The sequence below is a fragment of the Hylobates moloch genome, unplaced genomic scaffold (genome assembly GCF_009828535.3).
Source record: "Hylobates moloch isolate HMO894 unplaced genomic scaffold, HMol_V3 SCAFFOLD_4, whole genome shotgun sequence".
Lineage (NCBI taxonomy): Eukaryota > Metazoa > Chordata > Mammalia > Primates > Hylobatidae > Hylobates > Hylobates moloch.
Window position 1 is genome coordinate 5,936,607 of NW_026652279.1, and position 22,748 is coordinate 5,959,354.

The window sequence follows — 22,748 nt, forward strand, 5'->3', positions numbered from 1 at the left end:
GTTGAAGCCCTGTCTCTCCTAAAAATGCAAAAATTAGCTGGGCGTGGTGGCATGCGCCTGTAATCCCAGCTACTCGGGAGGCTGAGACAGGAGAATTGCTTGAATCCAGGAGGTGGAGTTTGCAGTGAGCCTAGATCTCGCCACTGCACTCTAGCCCGGGTGGCAGACTCTGTCTCAAAACAGGAAAAAAAAAAAAAAAATCACAGGTCCTAGAAGGCAGGTTAGGACTGAGCAGATGACTTGTTTAGGAAAAAACAGGGGCCAATGCCAACACTGGGGTGGCACAAGTAGGAGTGTGGCACCACTAGTTCTGGCAGCACAGGGAATTCCCTGTCCAGGCATTCATTCACAGGCCCTCCTCCCACTCAGCCCTATCCCCCTTTAGTCTAAGCACACCTCACAGCCAACTGCCTAGGCCAGAAAAAAAAAAAACTGGAGCCAATGTTTTGGTTAGTCCACCCAGTGGTTACTGTGTGTGCATGTGTATATATTCACGTAAGACCAACATCTGATTTCATCTGTAAAATGGGAATAAAACTACCTACTTTGTAGAAATATTGGGAAACTTAAAGGAAATAAAAAGTATACAAAGGAGCACAATGTCTGTCTATAGTAGGAAAAGAAAAAATATGTTATCCTTATCTTTATGTTAAATTTAATCCATGGCCGGACACGGTGGCTCACACCCGTAATCCCAGCACTTTGGGAGGCTGAGGCGGGAGGATCACGAGGTCAGGAGGTTGAGACCATCCTGGCTAACGCGGTGAAACCCTGTCTCTACTAAAAATACAAAAAATTAGCCGGGCATAGTGGCGGGTGCCTATAGTCCCAGTTATTTGGGAGGCTAAAGCAGGAGAATGGTGTGAACCTGGGAGGTAGAGCTTGCAGCGAGCCGAGATCGCACCACTGCACTCCAGCCTGGGGGACAGCAAGCAAGACTCTGTCTCAAAAAAAAAAAAAAATTTAATCCACAACTTGTATCATCCTATAAAAGTCAGAGTAAATGTTGAAGATTTATCTATAGATATATCTATGTAGATACATATTAGGCATTTATGTATATCAACTTTTGCCCAGTTAGGATTCCTTACAAATTTGCTTCTGTCTCAAACTTACTGGGAAGGTCATGGCATTTCTAGCTTATATTGTGCATACACAGTTGCTGCCTAGAAAACTCTGTGGACAAGAATTACTGAAATAACATGTATAAAGTGCAGAGCACAGCTCCAACAGATACAGAATAAAAAAAAAGGTAAGCTCTCAGTTTGAGAATAGCCTCTGTTCTTTTTAAATTTAAAGACGGACTGCTGTTGATAGTTCCTAACACAAATGCCATGGGCATTATTATTTTAATGACATCTTATCAATTAGCTCCATAATGAACACACTTAAAACATGTTTTGTTTACTATACACATTGAGTTCACAAATTATCATGCTTGAAACCCGCTGTAAGCAGTTTGAATGCTTATATTAGTAATTCTGCTGGGCTTTGGTCTATCCTGTAAAAACAGTAAAGATGGCTTAGCAGATTTTTTGTTATTTTATTGATGTTATCAACATCACTCCTTGTCATAATTACTTTCTTTACTATGAGGATCAACATCAGCTGGAATGAGTTTCTAAACCAAAATACTTGACACCTGCTGTGAGGATGGTGGTTTTCCACCGGGCTTTAGGCTTGTAGGACGATGGCTGGATAATACCATCCATCTAGCTCCTGGAAAGACTGTGGAGTGTGAATCTGAGTCAAGAAAAGGAGGCAGCAATTAACTTCAAGTATTAATTAGTAAGTAATATGACCACACATTGTTTAGCATATACTGTCTATGAGGCAGGGGCATGAGATACATATTTGCTCATCAAAATGCCTCATATCCAATATGTCTAAATGTTAACGACTGAAGACATAAAAAACAGGATTGGTTTAACAGTAGACTATTATCACAATTCTAGAACTTATGACTTCCTACTGGATCTCGTTATACCATAACTGCACATACAAAATATCTGTCTTTCAAAATCAGTTTAAAATCAGTAATGACACATTTATGCTGAAATGTAAATATTTACTTGCAAAATGGGATACATATATGCCAACATATAGCCAGAAGAAATATAAAATTACTCAAGACACCAAATAAGCCTCAAAAAGTCCTTTCAACAAGTTAGATCTTAAAACTCTATTTTTCATAAACATAAAGGCAGGAAGAAATGGCTCCTTTACAGTCACTAGAGCAACTCTAGATTTCCAGGCTTCTGGTCAGATGACACAGCCATTTTAGCTGCGCTCTCATTTTAGCATAAAAGGGAGTTTCTCATAAATCCAGACTAACATTCCTTTCAAAATTCATAATTGTTCTTTCCCTATATTTGCCATGAAAACCTTGATTACAAAACAACTTCAGAGACAGGTCAAAGCTTGACAACCGTGGCAATAGCATCATTGTTATGTAACTCCCTGCTAAAGCTAAATTGCAGGTCAAATGTGGCTCCCTTTGAGGGAAGGCTGCAATCTCACCTGCCTTTGTGAACTAGTAATCCTGTGATCTACTGGTGAGGATTAGCATTTCCTTTCTAAATGCAGTTTGGCAAAAAATTCTGTAGGTGCCAAACTGAAAGCCACAGGAAGGGATAACAATTTCAGACAGGATTATAGTGGAGAAAACAGCTAGCTACTAAGGCATTACAGCAAGATATACCAAAATTAAAGACACATTCACCTTTTGACTTATCTTTTAGAAATTATTCCCACAAGTACACGAATATATCTATGCAAATATCTCCATTGTAACACTGTTTGGAAGAGTAAAAAACTGAAAACAAACTAAATGCCAACAGAGGATCTGTCTAAAAAATTAATAGACTATACACAGTGATATAAAAGAATAAGGTAGATTTATATTCAAAAGAGCTCCATGATAAGCTAAAAATTAAATCAACTGAACTCATGGAGGTAGACAGTAGAGCTGGTTACCAGAGGCTGGGAAGAGCTGTGGGGTGTGTGGCGGCAGGGGAGGGGCGGGGATGCTTAATGGGTACAAAAACATAGAGTGAATAGGATCTAGTATTTGATAGCACAACAGGATGATTACAGTCAACAATAACTTATTGCACATTTTATACCAACTAAAAGAGCATAACTAGAATGTTTATAACAAATGATAAATGCTTGAAGACAATGGATAGCGTATCCACCCTGCTGTGATCATTTTGCACTGTATGCACGTATCAAAATATCTCATGTTCCCCATAAATATACAAACCTACTATATCACTTAAAAAAATTTTTAAGGGTACACAGAAGTTGAATACAGACCAGTGTGTAAATGACTGTATAAAATTTTCAAGCATATATACCCACTGGTATACTAGCCAACAGATATATAACACTTAAATATGCTAAGGACTGTTTTAGATGCTTTTCACATATAAACACACTTAATCTATACAACAGCATTATACTTTTTTTTTGAGACAGAGTCTTGCACTGCTGCCCAGGCTGGAGTGCAGTGGTGCGATCTCGGCTCACTGCAAGCTCCGCCTCCGAGGTTCATGCCACTCTACTGCCTCAGCGTCCTGAGTAGCTGGGACTACAGGCGCCCGCCAACACGCCAAGCTAATTTTTTTGTATTTTTAGTAGAGACGGGGTTTCACCGTGTTAGCCAGGATGGTCTCGATCTCCTGACCTCATGATCTGCCCGCCTCGGCCTCCCAAAGTGCTGGGATTACAGGCGTGAGCCACCATGCCCGGCCTCATTATAGATATTCTTATCCCTATTTTACCAATGAAAAAGCATCTTGCCAAAAATTAAATGTCACAGGAAGTAAGGAATAGACATGGAACTCAAACTCAGGAGTCAGGCTCCAGAGAAGATACTTTTACCTTTTAGAGGCATTAAAAATCATTCTGGGAGAGGAATTATTATGGAAGGTAAAGAGGGGAGGTTTTCATTTTTCATATTGCGCATTTCTTCTTGAATTTACTGACATGTAGTACTTTTTTTCTGAAGTAGTAACAGCGGTTAACTGGGTGGTAAACTTATTTATCATTCTCAGGTACTTCATTTTCTCTGTATTAAAAAATTCTACTCTGTTACTGAATAAAGCTATAATGTGTTAACAACAACAAAGAAAACTGGCTTGACTTGACCTACTTTAAATGAACAAAAAGAGAGACTAAGGCCATGTAAAAACAATGTTCACGCAGATTCCTGTAAGATTTATCGTTAGACCACCACAGCTCATGTTATTAAGATGAATCACATATATTAGCCCATTGTGTTACATTCCTAATGGTAAAATAACACCTGGTCCCTCCTTTCAAAAAGCTCAAAATCATTAAAACAATTTTTAAGGTCAACAATATTAAGAAGACACATAAAAGGTGGGTGGAAGGAACAATAAGATGGTTTGATTCCTCCATGTAGATATTAACCTCTCCTAAGATACTTCTCACTGGTCTACATAAATTGCTGATGCCAAGGTAAATTACTTACACCAAAATTACATTTAAAATTTTAAAAGGAAAAGAAATGCAAAACATCATGTTGAGGTCCTTTGTCTTTTCTCTGTTTAAATGTTTAGAGTTTAGTGCTAATAAAGTCAAGGTGAAATGTCAATCTTGCTTTGAAAAACCAATTATCTTGGCTAAAGAAACATTATTTCATAGTTGAACTGCAGCAGTTATCCCTGTGTTGGGGCCCCAGAAGATGGAACAAAGTGGGCAAATCCAATGGCATTAATGGAAAAAAAAACCCAAAAACAAATGAACCCTGTGCCCACAAATGTCTAATTAACATTGGATCAGCAACTGAAATAGGAATAACAGCAGCAGCAAACACTTTCACAGCATTTATACAATCCTAGTTGGTGACCACACATCCTATTTGTTTCTTTTCACTCTGAAAAGTGTCCAGGTTTACACAATAAATTAAATGGTCACTCAACTTCAAAGTGCTTTACATATATTATCATGTTTCATCCTTCAAACAACTCTACAAAGTGTGTACTATTATCTTCCTTTCACAGATGAGTTACTACTCACCTCTGCATTCACAGAAAAATATATACAATTACATTATTAGAAAGTCATAGTGCAGCTCCATTATTCTGTCATATTATTCGTAGGCATATTAAAAACCATTATTTCAAATTGCAACAAGTATATATTCATGCATTACACTTTTCTAAGTTAAAAAAAAAAGCTACCGTCAAAACCAGCAAGCTTTATTAAATGGTATGTAGAGCCACATCCCACCCCAACCCCTTTCTCCATCTCTCATCTGTTGCTCTGGCATATCAATATATCTACCTAATGTTCTCTGTACTGCAAAAAGTGCTTCTGAAATGATTTCTATCAGGGTACTAACAATATTTAGCATCCTTTAAATTAACACATACAAAATACAGTTAACATAGTTTAAATTAACAGTGACAACATTCACACTGTTTTTCAGTTAGCCAAACTGCTAGAGTTGGCAACAAGGGAAGGAGAGAAAATGGCTTTGTCACAAACTAGCTGTGTGACTGCAAGTCACTAACTTCCAAAGACCTCCACTTTTTCACTTATAACATGACAGTAGTGGTGAAAATATCCAGTTTAGTAGCTATAGCTACTCTAAAGCAGGGCAGTTCCTCAAACTGAGTGCAGGAAATAAAGGGCTGCTTCTTCAAGAGCTCCCAGTCCAATTGGATACGCAGACCCAGAGGAATGGATTACATAAAGGCACAGTGATACAGGCACCTCAAATTTGTAACAGACATTGGCTCTCATGTAAGCTCCATGGACAAGTACTGGTACTCCTCCAAGAGCTTTCCAGGAGGATGAATGAGATATCAAGAACATCCACTTTTATCTTCCACACTAACATCACTCTAATCCAAGCCCATATTTCTCTCAACTGGAATACTTTGCATTGGGCTCCCTGTTTTCATTCTTGCCTTCCTAGAATCCATTTTTTATGCAACTCAGAATGATCTAAAAGAAGAATTGGATCACTAACTCTCCTGCTTACAATCCTCCAATCATTTCTAAATGCCCACAAAGGACAATTCAGTCTCCTTTCCAAAGCCTGCAAGGCTCCTCCTGAACTCCCTTTACCTCCTTTTGCATCATACTCCTCTTGGCCCACCTGGATACAGTCCTGTCCCTAGATCTAGCCCAGTGGCTTTCCTTATTTCCTCCAAAGGGCGCAGAGCTTGTTTTCACCTCGGGCCTTTGCACTAGTTGTTGTCTCTATCTGGAATATTTTCCTGGGCTCTTCATGTAGTTGAACCTGTCAGGTATCACTGCCCTCCCCCATTACTCTCCGTCCTCATTCCATCAAGTTCATTCTCAGAACTTAATTACATTCCTTTTCAGAAATTATCTTATTTACTTATTTGATTGCACACTATGGCTTCTTTCCCCAAAGCAGGGGCCAGGGCCCTCCTCTGTCTAGTTTACTGGGAAGTAGCCAGGACCTTGCATTGTGCCTAGAAGGTATGCAATAAATACTTGTTGACTGATCACACATACCACTCATTTCAGCTTGATTTTTTCAAAAGCTCAGCTGACGAAAACCACGTTTATAGAGGATTGTCTGAAGAAGTTTCAGTTTGTCTTTCCTCTATGGTCTAGATATTCAATCAAAAAACCCTGATTTCAATCAAGCCAGATCAGCAGAGCTACCACTACCCACCTAAACCACATTGTCCTTTGGTTTTATTTATTTATTTTTAGACAGGGTCTAGCGCTGTTGACAGGCTGGAGTGCAGTGGTGCAAACATGGCTCGTTGCAATCTCAAACTCCTGGGCTCAAGTGAACCTCCCGCCTCAGCCTCCTGAGTAGCTGGGACTACCTACAGATGTGTTCCACTCCACCTGGCTAATTTTAGAAAATTTTTAGTAGAGACGAGTAGCTGAGACTACCGGTGCACACCACCACACACGCCTGACTAATTTGAAAAATTCTGTAGTATAGATGATGTCTCGCTGTGTTGCTTAGGCTGGTCGCAAACTCCTGGGCTCACGTAATCCTCCTGCCTTGGCCTCCCAAAGTGCTAAGATTGATTACAGGTGTGAGCTACCACACCCAGCCTCTACTGGCTTTATAATGTCTAAATTGTGATTTAGCCTTCTTTTACCTAGCAAGGGATGTGCTACAAAACAGCTCTATGATCTTCAGTGCTGAAAAGAGGTTAAGGATATGACACTGGCTTTCATTTATGAGGACCTCAATGATAAACTTTTCCTCTAGTTCAAATCAGAAAAAAAAGTGCTTTTCCTGGGCATCTAAGATTGCCTTCTCTCATGAACACTAGATCATAGAGTAGACGCGGTCCTGCCTCTCGGCACGGCCTATTGGAGAAACAGGTCACTTACAGCTTGGTTAATTAATGTACTAGACTTCATCCTCCTGCATTCTGAGGATCACCCCACTTCTGACTTTTATTTTTCCTAATCTCAATGTTCCTTTTGTCTTGTTTTCTAATCTGTTTAATTTTTATATTTTCTCATTACAGTGAACTGCCTTAAATGTTTTCTAGCATAAGGCATATAAATAACGTATTAAGAGTGACAGCAGCAATATGCATAAAATAATATGGCTAGTAGGCAGAGGGTCAACTACTTCTAGGAAAGAAAAGAGGGGATTTTTGAGGTGGGTCTTGAGGAATAAGTGGAGTGTCACCTGACAGAAAAGGCAGGAAAAGGCAACCTGTGCAGATTAAGAGAGAAGGCATAGTCCACATCAAAGGAAAGTGGAAGACAGATTAGTAAAACAACTCTGACATTAATATTTACTGAATATTAATTATTATGTGTTGGACTCAATGCAAAGCCCTTTACAACTTTTTGTGTTTAATCCTCAAAACAATCCGCTGATGTGGATTTTATTATTATCTCCATTCAGAGACTGAAGCTGACAGTCTGTAAGTGGCAGGGTAGAGATTCCTGTGGCTTTTAAGGATGTGGTGGGGCACCTGACTGCAGTCAGTACTTTAGAACTCATCTTCTGTCCTTATCTCCCATCTGACAAAGCCTATCGCTTCTTTGGACATCTCTATCTCAATAAATAGAAAAGTAGCACTAACAGGCACACGGTGAAGTAAAAAACCTGCGATCATCCTAAATCCCTTCTCCCACCATCCATTCAATACCTGAAGTCCTGACATTCTACCTCACAGGGTCTCACTCTGTCACCCACAGTGGAGTACACTGGTGCGATCTTGGCTCACTGCAGCCTTGACCTCCCAGGCTCAAGTGATCCTTTCTCCTCAGCCTCCCAAGTCCTGGGACTACAGGTGTGTGCCACTGTGCCAGATCAATTTTTTTTGTATTTGTAGACATGGGATCTCACTATGTTTTCCAGGCTGGTCTTGAACTTCTGAGCTCAAGAGATCTGCCTGACTCGGCCTCCCAAAGTGCTGGGATTACAGGCGTGAGCCACTGTGCCTGGCCATGTGTGTGTGTTTTAATGCCAATCTGATTAACACCACACCAGTGTTAAAACTTTTAATGGCTTCCTATTGCCCTTAGAAATCTCTGGCTCATAACTTTCTAAATTCTAGCAATACCTGTCAGCTTTGAGTTCTTCCAACATCTTGGGATCTATGTACAAGTGGCTATCAACCCAGAACACCAGTCCAACATCTATTTATTCTTCAGAAATGGGATTAACTTTTTTGGGGAGGCTTTCTCATTTCCATTGATTGGATAAATAATCTTTGTTACATGTTCCTACAGTTCCCAACCTTGTACTTCCTTGTGGTAATATTTGACACTCTTAAAACTCATTAGTCAACGTTTCTTTCCCTTCAGACCGAAATTTTGGAGAGGAAAAAGTTCTTGCTTGTTAGTTCTGGGTTGTAATCCCAAAGCCTAGTCCAGGAAGGATAAATATCCACTAAATAAATGAAACTGGAATGAAGCAAAGCTGAAATTCCACATGAAGTTCCTGGGTCTTTAGTAGCCTCCCACCTCCACTACTCTTTATCAGTCTGCAAATTTGGGCCTATCACTATTCTTCCCACGGCCAGGCTCTTTAATGTGGAGACCCTGGTGGTCTTCAACTCTTCAGAAGTGGCCTCTCCACAGGCATTTACAGTTACTGGTCACCACCTCCTGAAAAACACCCAAGAGCCCTAGATATCCCCTTCCCAGATATCAAAGGACCTCCTTCCTCCCTAACCAGATACCTTGTAGGTTCTCATGCCCCTTCCCCTTTCCCCAAAGTGTCACCTTATTTCTGCTCTCAGTCCATAGACCATCTCCCTTAGACTGTCCACAAACCCAGCCTTTGCCCCTCTAAATCCATCCCAGCTGACAAATCACCCTTCCCAACACACACACATTCATCTTTTATCGTCCTGATCTACCCTAGACGATCTCACCACTATACTGGCTCCTCCTTACTCCCCGTAAATCTCCCAGGTACACTTCCTGATTACCCTCCTGATACCTCATCCCTACCTCTTCTTTTATAAATAATTCCCTGCTCCTTCTCCTCACCCACAATCCACTCGCAGTTCAACGCCCCATTGCCATCGACTCCATTGTCTGTGAGTCCTTCCTAATATGCCCCAGGACCCCTCCAGGTGTCACGCTCTGTATCCTGACACCCCTGTAGACGAGTCCCGAAACTCCCGCCCCATCCCTGGAGCTCCCACTCCCTCCCAGCCCTCCACAAACCTTCCAGGCCCCCAGCCCTAAGCCCAGCACCACCGTCCACCCTTCGCGGCTCCTGGGCCCTCACCGCGCCCCTAGACAAACCCGGACTCCCTCTGGTCCCACCCGCCCTTGCACCGCTTCTAGCCGTCTCGGCCACCCACGTGTGTTCCCAGCCCACCGACCACGCTCCCGGCACACCCTATAGCCCCGCGCTGCCTCCGGGAGAGCAGGCGGGGGAAGCCGAGGGGCTCCGAGGGGCGCTCGGGCTCTGGCGAGAGAAGGAAAGACTCAGGGAAGCAGCCAGGGAGGCCCGGGGCTCCGGGGAGAGGTCGGGAAGGCCGAAGCGCTCTGGCGAAGCGGCCGGGGAGGCCGAGGGGTTCCCGGAAGCGGGCTGGGAGGCCAGGGGTCTCGGGGGAGGCCCAGAGGGCCGTGCAGCGGGCGCGGGTGGCAGCGAGCGGGGCCTCACCGTCAGTCACGGCTCCCATGGCGTGCGCGGCGGCGGCGGCGGCGCAAGCTGAGGCGGCGGTTGGCGGCGGCGGAGGTCAAACTCCCACAATGCAGCCGGGTAAACAGCCATGGAGGAGGAGGCGGCGGCGCCCGCGGCCGCCTGCTCCGACGCCTGAGCCGCGCCGCGCCGCCGCCGCCGCGGGACTCGCGCTCCCCGCGCTCCCGGTACTCCCCGGGGGCGGCCGCGGCCGGCGCGAGTTGGGGCGAGGCTTGGCGGCCGGCGGCGGCCCCGGCTGCAGCCCGGGCTCCCGCCGCCCCCCTTGCAGCCTCCGCCCGGCCCACGCCCAGAGGCCGCCCCGGAGGCCGCAGCCAGCCGCCAGGTGAGCTCGCCAGGACGCCGCCAGGTCTGCGGGGGTGCGGCGGGGGCTGCGGGCCGCCCGGAGTCGGGGAAGCCGCTTCTTCCCCGGGAAGGTGACTGCGGCCCCGCCGCCCCATCCAGGGTGACGCTGCTAGGGGTGGGCTCGCTTCCCTGGGGGGTGGGGAGGGTGACGGGGACGCCCGGATCCCGCTGAGCCCGGGAGAGGCGGGACTAGGGGTGCCGAGGGGGCGCGTCGCTGGGGGTCCCCGCGAAGTTGGCGCCCACGCGCGCTGGGGCGGGTCTCGAACGCCGGCACTTGCGCGGGGCGCGGCCGGCAATCAAAAAAGGCCCCGGGTTCCAGGTCGCGCGGTTCCGGCCCCTGCGGCCGCCCCCTTCCTTCCTGGGCTCGGCGGGTGCGGGAAAAAGGGTGAAAGAGAAACTTGGCGACCTCCCGACGGAGTTCGCGAAGCGACCAGGAGCGTGTGCCCATCGTCCTCACCCGGCACCCAGTTCCACCACAGAGTCGGGATCTCGTCGGTGATCGTGATGGGGTGCTTTTATTTTTCGCTTTGATTTTCAAAAAATGTCTATGTGACTGTCCCTATCTTAAGGGGAAGTTGAAAGTGGGGGCGGGGGTGCTCAATGAGAAACGTTGCCTTGTGTGTAGTTGCTTGGAGCACACTGCAAATTATATTGGCATCTCTTTCCAAAAGTCACTTTGATTCAACTTCGATAGCTTTCTCGTAAATGGCACGTTTAGGTGGTGAGAGGTGGATGAGGAAATAGGCACCAATGCAGCTGATTTGACCTCCAGTGGGATAGATACGATTAGCACCAGGATCATGTCTCGTTTGAACCCAGGTTTGTTATTTTATTCAGCCATATCGTTGTTTTCCAATTTTCCTGTCCCCCAAGTAGATCTTGCATCTTCACATCCGGGATGAAGAAGTTGTGTAGGATAAACTTGGTTGTTTCACTTTCCTTACTAAATTTAGGTACATTCTCCCTGTTTTCCCTCAGTTCTTTCAAAGAGGAGAAGTTGCAGATGCAGATGTATTAAGTGAAGTGTGCTTAATCTCTAGCAAGAAATATGTACAATTTTAGTCATATTATGTGAGACCAGTGACTTCAATAATACCATTACAGTGCTCTCAAGAATTAGTGCTCAAGAATTTGACTTTTGTCACAAAGACAAAAATTACTTTACATGAAGATTCTGAGATGTAACTTGCCCTCCCGTAAGGTATTAAGTTTCCCTGACTTTGAAAAAATACTGACCTAAACGCTGGCTGTAGGTGGGCATCAGACCCTGTTCATTTCCTTGGTTTTAGGAGACAGGGCACTCTAAGAGAAGAATTGTTTTAAATCTTAAGTACTACAGATTGTGAACTGAAATTGTCAATTGATTGGGGTTCACAATACCAAGTTGCATTTTGGTGGGGATAGTTGTTGTTTAGAAAGTAATTGTCATGTGGTGAAATGTTCTTTTTAAGTGTTTCTTAATCTTATCATAATACTGATTTTGAAACAATATCTAGTGATTTAAAATAATCTGTAATATTTTCATGGGAAAGTATCACTGCCCTCTGTAACTTAAATTTTCGTGAGCTATTCTGTCAGTTATTCGTAAATGGAGTGCTGTTCAAACATTTTTATAAGTTCATTTGATAACTTATAATTTTGTTGGATGATGCTAGAAATTTTCTAGAGTAATAAGACCAAGAGGAATTTGAAAGACTTTAAAGTTTGAGCTGTCCCTGAAAATATAACATTCCTGAAAGTTACTTTATTTTTTTTGAGACAGGACCTTCCTCTATTGCCTAGGCTGGAGTGCAGTGGACGATCATCAGGGCTCATTGCAGCCTGGAACTCCTGGGCTCAAGCAATCCTCCCATCTCAGCCTGCCAACTAGTTGGGACTACCGGCATGTTCCATGATGCCTGGCTAAGTTTTTTATTTTTATTTTTGTAGAGACATGATCTCACTATGTTGCCCAGGCTGGTCTCGAACTGCTGGGCTCAAGCGATCCTCCCACCTCAGCCTCCCAAAGTGCTGGGATTATGGGTTTGAGCCACTGTGTCCAGCCTGAAAGTTCTTTACTCAAGTTGTGGGAAACACATTAATTTGAGCCTTTATGAACTCTAAAAACTGTTTTGTCAGCTACATGATTTTACTTGCAATTGCATTGACACAGATCTATTCATTGAACATTTAAGAATTGTCTTTTCATCATATTGTATATCTCATATATATGAGAGAACATCTTTTAGTAAACTTTATGAGTGATCTTCTTTTTACATATTAACCTGTTGATGAATGTTAAAGTAGCAGACTCAAGCCCTTACCATACTAATGTTTCTTCTTTTCAAGAGAGATCTTTATGGGCAGAAACACAGAAATGGAAGTAGCAGACTTTAAGAAAACTGATTCAGACTTTGAACTTGTATGACCTTATATTTATTGATTTATTTGAGTCATAAGATTTCTGGGTTTTTTTGAGAATATGAAAGACTAGTTAAGAAAATTTGTGTGTTCATTTGATATTTGCTTTCTGAAAATATAAAAAATGATGATGAGAGAGCTAGCTATATGGTCTTTATTCTGGGCCTGTGAAATAATGTAAGGAATTTTGTAATATGCTTTTAGAGCAAGGGTTATCCTGGGGGTCTGTGACCCTCCAAGGATTGGTTTCAAGGGATTCCTGAACTCCCTGTAGTTGTGACCAAAACTTTTTGTGTATGTGTATTTTTCTGGAAGAGGGTCTGTAGTTGTTTTAGGAAAGAGATCCAGGACTTAAAAAAATTAGAGACACATCTTTTTATTGAATAAAATGGGAGTTAGAATTCTTTTCTTTTCTTTTCTTTCTTCTTTTTTTCCTTTTTCTTTTGACACAGGGTCTCACTTTGTTGCCCAGTCTGGAATGCAATTGCATGAACATGGCTCACTGCATCCTTGACCTCCTGGGCTCAAGTGATCCTCCTGCCACAGCCTCCCACAGTGCTGAGATTACAGGCATGAGCCATCACAGAATGACCATTCTAAAGAGAAAAAAACATTTTTGAAAAGTAGATCTATGTGCTCGTTACTTGCCTTTTAAAGTTATCTTCAGGCTGGGCACAGTGGCTTACGCCTGTAATCCCAGCACTTTGAGAGGCCAAGGCGGATGGATCATTTGAGGTAGGCCGAGGCGGGTGGATCATTTGAGGTCAGAAGTTCAAGAGCAGCCTGGCCAACATGGTGAAACCCCATCTCTACCAAAAATACAAAAAAAATTATCCAGGCGTGGTGGCGTGTGCCTGTAATCCCAGCTACTCAGGAGGCTGAGGCGGGAGAATCGCTTGAACCCAGGAGGCTGAGGTTGCAGTGAGCCGAGATCACGCTGCTACACTCTAGCCTGGGCAACAGAGTAAGACACTGAAATAAATAAATAAATAAATAAATAAATAAATAAATAAATAAATAAAAAATAAATAAATAAATAAATAAATAAATAAATAAATAAATAAATAAATAAAGTTGTCTTCAGACTTAGAGATGTAAAAGCACTTCCATTTTATTCCCACAGCAAAGCACCGCCTATCAGTTGATAAGCCAAGCTGGCCTGACATGCTAGTCCTGCATGCACTGTGGCTGTGTTTTTAAAAAATTATATCTAAAAATTCAGACCAGATAGTTTGATGGTAGATAAGCAAAGATTTGATCTTGACACCAGCCGTTGGAGTAAATGGGTCTTTCAGCTCCACTCCCTTCTCTCCAGAAAATTTGAAATTTGACTCAAAGGGAATCATTCTAAGAAAATGTGTTTGTGCCTTGGCAGGACAGTAGAACATGATGGGAAAAACACAGTGTGAGTCAAAATAGACTTAAAATTCAAATTTGGTTTCCTTTATTCACTCTAGCTACTTACCCTGCGTGACTCTTCAGTTACTCATCTGGATATGGCTAACTAGTAGAGTTGTTGGGAGGCTGGCTAGAAGTTTCCCGTATAAAACTCTTAGCTCCTCTTTGACCCACAAGAAGGACTTACAAGCCAGGTTTGGGGAACCATTAATAAACATCTGAGGAAACATGTATATTCATGGTATAGGATAACAAGTACATTATTTCCAAATTGGTGTGATGAAGATATTAACACTTAAAACATTGTTTTTTAAGAAAAAGATTTTCAAAAATGAGTTAGGATTGAGTGGTCCCCAAATGTAGATATTTAGAGGAAAGTGGAAAATGATGGTTTATTTGGCAGAGGGGAAGACATGGATGCTGCTGGGCAGGAAGAAACGATAGTCACCCACCAGCATTATATTTCTCTCTCTGGGCAAGATTCTATTTAACATTTTCTCTTCACTTATAATCTGAATTAAAAAATTAAAATACTGCACATGTACTTTATAGTCCATCACGCTTAAAAGTGCTTCACCACTCCTTTCGTGTTGAGACCTTCACAGGTAACCCAGGGACTTCATGGGTGGAAGTTACACTTACAACTTTAGTTGTCTAATTCTGCTGTCTTTAAAATGCCTTCACAGTTGGGTACCCGTGTTGATTTTTGTCAATAGGAAAGGGTCTGGCGGGACTGAATCATATTTTACTTTAAATGCTGAAGTAAGAGAGGGCATTATGAGTCAAAAGAAAGTGTGAGATATATAAATAAAATACTGTATAATGCTTATGGCCATAAAAATAAACTTGCTTCTACTATTTCTATAGTCTTTCCCTTTCCTGTCATTTATTCACGGCTATCATTTATGCTTTCTGCCCTTGGGTTGGGAAATGGTTATGAACACAGCCTTTAGACTTTGAATATGGCCTTGATTCTCATTTCCTGAGCTCTCTGGTTGTGTTCACCTTGGTCCAGTCTCCTTCTTTGAGTCTAGAGGAGATGACCATTAACTGGGATAATAAATGCAAAAAAATTTGCTTAGTCCTAGGCTCCTAGTAAGCGCTCAGAAAGTGGTAGCCATTTTGAAGACAGTTACAGTCTCATCTTTAGAAAGAGATATCATGCATCTTTTTCTTTTTCTTTTTCTGTTTTTTTTTTTTGAGACAGACGCTCATTGTTGCCAAGGCTGGAGTGCAGTGGCATGATCTTGGCTCACTGCAACTTCTGCCTCCCAGGGTTCAAGCTATTCTCGTGCCTCAGCCTCCTGAGTAGCTGGGGTTACAGGCATATGCCACTACGCCCAGCTCATTTTTGTATTTTTAGTAGCGATGGGGTTTCGCCGTGCTGGCCAGGCTGATCTCGAGCTCCTGACCTCAGGTGATCCACCTGCGTTGGCCTCCCAAAGTGCTGGGATTACAGCCGTGAGCTACTGCACCCAGCTAGAGATATTATACATCCTTTTAAAGAGAATACCTGTATTCATCCTTATTCCCACTTAGACCTTCTGGAACCATCTTACTTTCAACTCAGAAAAGCCTTTTACATTTTCTTGTTATCTTAGGCAGGTATCCCAACATCTTGATGACCTATTGGACTTTTCCATTGTTCTTAGCCAATGGGGTTGCATTCTCCATTGGCCTGGCAGGTTATATCAAAATCTTGGATATGTCAGGGGCCAAACCAACAAGCCTGCACAGGTTTGGAGCTGTGATCCAGTAAACAACTGTGATTTTATAGCCTGGAACAGAGGTAAGCAAATTTTCTGTAAAGGACCGTATAGTAAATATTTTTTACTTTGCCAGCCATCCAGGTCTCTACACCTACTCAGCTCTGCCATGATAGCAGGAAAACAGTCATAGATATAAATGAATGGGTGTGACTGTGTTCCAAGAAATGTTTATGAACACTGACATTTGAATTTCATGCAATTTTTATGTGTCACGTAATATTTTATTTTTTCAACCACTTAAAAATGTAAAAGTCATTCTTAGCTCCTGTTATATACAAATCTTAGCTAGATTTGGTCCATGGGCCATAATTTGCAGAATCCTTGCCTAGAATATTAGATGCATAGATTTGTGGCACTTCCAAGTGACCACCCCCAACGTATGCACACACACATACATGTGTGTATGCTCACACACTGCTGTTTTATTTAGCATACTCTGCTTTTGGTATGGCAGTTTGATCTAATGCCCTCATCTCTTTGGATAGGATGAAACTTTAGTCAATAAGTTGTTATTAGTCATATTGTGTGGCCACCTTAGCACATGCATGATTCTGTCACCAATTACTTTTATTTATTATTAAGTGTTCTCACTTTGCCCATTTTTTTATAGAGCTTGATGATTGGACCCTCTCAGATGTGATGGTTTTTGAAGGGAATCAGTGCTTTTGGAGCTGTCTTTTGCTTAATGTTCCTATTAATCCTTCTTTGCCCTGGAAGGGAAGTAATTGATACTGGCCTCTCAAGCTGCTAACTAGACATTCTCACCTGAAGGAAATCTGTATCCTGGCCTTCCCCATTCCCTTTCTGCATGATATGTTTGGCTCTATAAAGCACACAAAGATTCCTCTTGTGTTTTAACCCCTGGAGATTAGCTCTAGGATTGGTGTGTACAGAGCATGTAGATATATATGTCTGTGTGTAATTTCATCCAGCCATCACTGAAGCTCTGAGGGCTGCTGCTTTTAGTTTCACCTTTTCACTTTCTCTACCTTTCTCTCCTGGCCATTGTGTAAGGATGCAGATTTGGTGAGCTGATAACTGCTCTAACTGATTGGTTTATTTTTTGCTTCCTTTCCTGCTTTTCAACATTCTCTACTGATTTGCTTATTTTGCAGCAAGTACACTCTTTTTGGAGTTTACCTTTTGAAAACAACATTGTGCTGAAAATAAAACCACTAGAAATTATTTGGGTATTGTAGGATTTTCCCCCTCCAAATGTACAGTAAATACAGTATAAGAGGCATGAGTCAGTATTTTAGATAGAGATAGAATGCAATTTAAAAAGTTGTTTGCCATTTTATATATAGATATTAGAGGTGTAAAATGTGTTCTTACTGTTAGCATTTAAGGGTTTCCTTCTTGTTAAAGTAAATTTGGTACATATCTTTTGGATGACAGTTTGAGCAATATGAACCCAAAGTCATTACAAAAAAAGAAAAAAAGGTAAATTCACATCTAGGAATTTAAAGAAGCAGTTGGTGAAGTATGCACAGATGTACGTACCAGACTGCTCACCTCTCCTTTTTTTATAACAAAACACAGAAAGTGATCTAAATACCTATTGATAAGGGATTAAGTGAATTAGGGCCTATCCATGTAGTGGAATATGCTGCAATCTTTAAAAAGAATGATGCAATCAATATTTATTCATAGGAAAAAAAGGTATATAATGAGACTATGTATAAGATGGAACTTCTAGAATAGAGTTTTAGTCATCTTTGAAGTATATGGAAGAAAATGCCAGGAGCAAGAATTGTTACAGGGGAGAATCTGTTTTAATTATTAAATTATAATCTAAAACTATAATTTTGATTATTAAACAGATTATTATAATCTGGTTTGATTTTTAATTTTTTAAAAAACAAAACATTATAATTTAATGCTTCAATTAAATTATCAATTAAATTGTTCCTTTTTTTCCTTAGCCAGTTACCTTCAAATTCAACTCACCTTTATTTGCACCTGCATCTTTGTGGTTTAACTATGAGAATTTTAGCAAATTTTCACTTCAGTTATTTTGGCTTTGGAGTATGTTCTATCTCCTATGCCCCGCATTCTGGTGGAGATACAGTTCATTATTTATATGAAATTAGCAACATTGATCTAGCGTTGAAGAATGAGAAACGTAACCACATCTGGCTGTGACATAGTGACTGTGGACTTTGGGCCTTAGAGTTTGTTATAGGAAATTTTAGGAAGTGAATAGACTATAAAATATAGAAATATTACGATAATTCATGAAGCATATCTGTCACTTATCTATTGTTAACCCATTCCAAAAGTTTGTGGTTTAAAACGCATACCATTTTATTTGCTCATAATTAGGGCAGAGCAGTTCTTCCATTGGTAGTGCCTGGCCTGAGGTCACTAATGTGGCTGCAGTCCTCTTAAGTCTTGAGTCAGAACTAGTTAGTCAAGCTGGGCTATCTCTCTGAGCTTCACAGAATCTCATCTTCTAGCAGCCTAGATCAAATTTCCTCAGGTGGAGGCACTTTGTTCCAAGAGGGTGAGAACTGCAAGGTTTCTGGAGACTGAAGCTTAAGAGTCACACAGTACCACTCTGCCATATTCTGCTAGTCAAAGCAAGTCACAAAGTCAACTCAAATTTAAGGGGTTGGACAAAGATACCCCCACTTGATGGCAAATGCTGCCAAGTCATATTGCACAGGATAGCCTACAGGGAATTGTTACAGCCATCAACATGTGCCAACCTACCTTTTTTATATTAACTAAACTCTGTTTGTTTGCCATGGCTGATAAAACTGTGCTCTGAGGAACAGTGCTAAATGGTTTCCTGTGTTACCTCTTGGGATAACAGCTCTACATGTAGGTAGTATTATCCCTTTTTAAAGGTATGAAAAGTGAGCCTTACAAAGGTTAAGTAACCTGCCCTAGAGCTTTTATCTAGTTAGGGACAAATCTTAAAAGTTAAGGAAAATTTATCTCTATACCAGTGTTTCTTAATCCCATCACTAAATAACTTGCATGGGGGAGGGAGAGAGGAAGGATAGGAAGTGGGAGGAAGCGTATTTTTTAAAATCTCAAAATCCATTATCTTAAAATTTTACATGAATTTTGTATTCTACTCTATAATATGTCCCTTTTCAATGTAAAATTAATGGTTTAATTACTTGCCAATCAAATTAAATTTTATCCCCCTAATTTTTAAGAAAACGCAATTCTTCTAGACACAGTATAACAGCTAATCAGCCAGAGATCTTTGGTTGTAAGCAGTAAGAACTAAATCTGACTACTTTAAACATAAAGAGGTTACTGGAGGGATGTGGTGACAATAATGCCAAAGAATCAGGCTTCAGAGTGAACCAGATCTAGAGCAGCTTCAGGGATCCAGGTAGCAGGACCTAGTAGACAGTCTTCTCAGGATACAGGAGAGCCAACCTCTCTAGCAGTTTTTAATCCCACTTTCTACTGAGAGTGTATCTTTCATGCCTAGATTGGGTCCTAGCAGGTGCTTTGGTTATTGCCGCACTCAGACAGTACCCTTTAGGGGAGTTGGCATTCCCCGGCAGTGGGAATTGATGGAGGGCAGGTAAAACCAACAGATACTTACTCTCTGAACATTTGTGGGCCACTATGAGTGGAGTTGGTTTAGACATTGTATCATGTGTAAGTGACACCATAATGATCCCTGGTTCACCTGTCTCCTTCCCAACCCTACATCTAAGGGTTTTGTTTTGTTTTTGAAACAAGCTGTCTGTCTGTCACCTAGGCTGGAGCGCACTGGCACAATCGTGGCTTACTGCAGTGTTGACCTCCTGGCCTCAAGCAGTCTTCGCACTGCAACTTCTCAAGAAGCCGGGGATACAGGTGTGTGCCACCATACCTGGCTAATTAATTTTTTTTTTCTTTTTTGTAGAGACTGTGTTATCTAGACTGGTCTCCAATTTCTGGGCTCAAGCCATCCTCCCACCTTGGCCTCCCAAAGTGCTAGGATTATAGGCATCAGCCACCACACCTGGCCCCAAGGATTCTTGAACTCCCGTCTTTAAAAGCATTCTTGTGGCTCTACACTGTCTATTTCCATTTAACCTAACTGGTACTTACCACTCTAAATGCAGTACTACATGTGTTTTTTACATGATAATCTTTCCTAAAATATGCATTTTCCTGATTTTTAAAGAAAAGCATACAGATTCTAACCATTTGTTGGTAACAGAGTCACTATAAACATTTTTATCCAGTGCATAGTGATCCCCTTAGAACCCAATGAGATAAAGTTTATGGTCTCTGCACTAAATTTTCTCAAATTTCTCTCCATTTATTTTTCTGTCTTCTTGTCTCTAAGTGCTTTCACTGTAACTTTGCTAATACTTTAAAATACGCATGTTAGACTTTATAGCTTATAGGCTGAAGGGGCAACCTACATTTATTTGGCCTTTCTAAGTATGAGTTAAACCACACTTCAAATGATAAAATGCTGTGCATATACAGTGTGATTTTATACAGAGCATTTTCATGTATGTTCTCTTGTTTCATTGTATATTCCAATCCTTTGAAGTCAGGGAAGAGGAGATATTTTCTCTATTTTTCAGCAGAGGATAAGGTTTAGAAAGGGTAATTTCCCCTCCAACCTAAGACTATTGCAGAATTCAGATGTTCTGATTGCCCATGCCTTATTGAGGGTGGTTCTAGAACAGTGGTTTACTAACTGCAGAAGCTCCTTTTCTGGATTCTGAAGTTTCCAGGCTGAACTGGAGATGGGTAAACTAATGTTTGGCCTCATTTGAGTAATATTCCCTAATTGTAGTGACGTTGGTGTGTGTCTTGGTCTGTTCAGGCTACTCTAACACAATACCATAAACTGGGTAGTTTGTAAACAACATACCTTTGTTTCTTACAGTTCTGAAGGCCGAGAAGTCCATGATCAGGGCACCAGCAGATTGTGTGTCTGATGAGGGCTTGTTTCCTCTTTCGTAGATGGTGTCACATGGTGGAAGGGGCAAACAAGCTCCTGGACCTCTTTCGTAATGGCGCTAATCCTATTCATGAAGGTTCTGCCCTCATGACCTAGTCACCCCCCAAAAGGTCTCACATCCTATTACCATCACTTGGAGGGTTAGGATTTTATTTTATTTATTTTATTTTTATTTTTTGTAGAGATAGGGTTTTGCCGTGTTGTCCAGGCTGGTCTTGAACTCCTGAGTGGCAAGTGATTCTCCCACCTCAGCCTCCAGAGTAGCTGGGACTGCAGGTGCATGCTATCACACTTAGCTAATTTTGTGTGTTTTTTGAATAGACAGGGTCTTGCTATGTTGCCCAGGCTGGTCTTGAACTCCTGAGCTCAAGTAATCCTCCTGCCTCAGCTTCCCAAAGTGCTGGGATTACAGGTGTGAGCCACTGTGCCCAGCCTAGGATTTCAACGTGAATTTCGGGGGACATAAACATTCCGACCGTGACAATGTGTAATGGTGGTGTCTAGTAGTCACCTTGGTAATTAATAGCTGCTGCTGTTTATTCTTGCCTCAGAGGCCCAGCATCATTTTATTTCCCCACAGATAGCCAGTTGAGGAGCCGATTTACCCCATCTGTTCTTGCCACGATTAGCTGAGTTTGAAGTACCTCTTGGAGCCCTTCGATCTGGCCTTTTTTACTTCTTTTCCCTGTAATTACCACCTTGTGATGTAGTCACTTGTCCTCTCAGCTCCTGGACTCTTCTTTTGTATGGTCCTGGCTGTTTTCTGCTGACAGGTCTATCACTACAAGAGGTTTTGAGAGGAGCACTTGACACTTTTGTTTAATTCAGGTCTCCAGACAGTTTTCTGTTAATAGCAGGGTTGTATGTTAGGCACTTTCCCCCCATTACTTTTAAAGTTTCATTGTAGTCTGGATCATAAACTTGTCTTGTGGTGGTAATATGGTGGTTCTTGTTTGGCCAGACCTTTTTGTAAATAGACACATCCCAAGACTTCTGTAGCTTTTGGAACCTTGTTCTGACATTTAACACTAGTTTTAAAGTTGTCTTTTTCTAATTTGTTTCAGGCACTGATTTCTACAGCTTCTAACCATGTTTTGATAAGCACTAGTCAAAAAAAGTATTTTTTCCTCTTGCGTTTTTTGTTTGTTTGTTTTTTGTCTTACGGTTTTTGTGGATACTGTGAGCCTTTGGAATCCTTCAACTTAATTCTGAAAAGAATGCGAGTAAAGTTCTACATTGAAAAATAAATATTTTTCATTTTCTTATACTTTTTTCACTGGCATTTTTAAGTTTTAGCATACTGAACAGAAAGGCATTTTTAGAGTTCTGGCTCATAGCTCCTCTTAGCTGCTCTAAGAGGAGATATTTAAGGCTCAATTCTCTGTGTCCTCCACTCCCTACCCTGTTGATTATTATTATTGTGGTAGTTATAACTATAAATCATTTGCAGATCGAAGTTAGAAAAGGGACCATTTGTCATTACATTAGGACAGTTTAAAGGAATTTGCTTGTTCAAATTTACTAGCTTCCTGAAGCTAGTAAAGATGTTTATGATTTCCAAGATTCCCTGTTAATATATTTCAACACTACAAGACAGTGAATAACACATGTTCAGCCATTATAGATTATGAGGAAAGCTAGCTCCTAGAAAAGATTTTTTAGTACTATAAATGGCGCTAAACTGAAAAATCAGTTGTCATAATAAACAGCGGTCCTGATTTGATAGTAGGCAGGTTTCTTGGTGTGT

The 22,748-nt window shown here is 41.6% G+C and overlaps 2 protein-coding genes across 11 annotated transcripts in view; one reads left to right on the forward strand and one right to left on the reverse strand.

The window, feature by feature from the left end:
* The window catches only part of THOC7 (THO complex subunit 7), a 64,934-nt gene extending 54,678 nt beyond the window's left edge, over positions 1-10,256 (reverse strand). For all 4 annotated transcript variants that reach the window (XR_004247611.2, XR_004247610.2, XR_009213038.1 and 1 more), the window contains exon 1: positions 10,118-10,256. Coding sequence is in view for 1 of the 4 variants with exons in the window: in XM_032149433.2 (XP_032005324.1) it covers positions 10,118-10,136 (19 nt within the window). In the remaining 3 variants the exon portion in view is untranslated. The remainder of the gene's footprint in view (positions 1-10,117) is intronic.
* Positions 10,257-10,392: 136 nt separating this feature from the next.
* Positions 10,393-22,748, forward strand: part of ATXN7 (ataxin 7) — a 140,264-nt gene continuing 127,908 nt past the window's right edge. For 2 of the 7 annotated variants that reach the window (XM_032149425.2, XM_058437131.1), the window contains exon 1: positions 11,074-11,317. The gene's annotated coding sequence lies outside the window, so the exon portion shown is untranslated. The other 5 variants (XM_058437128.1, XM_032149427.2, XM_032149419.2 and 2 more) reach the window with 5 other exon arrangements.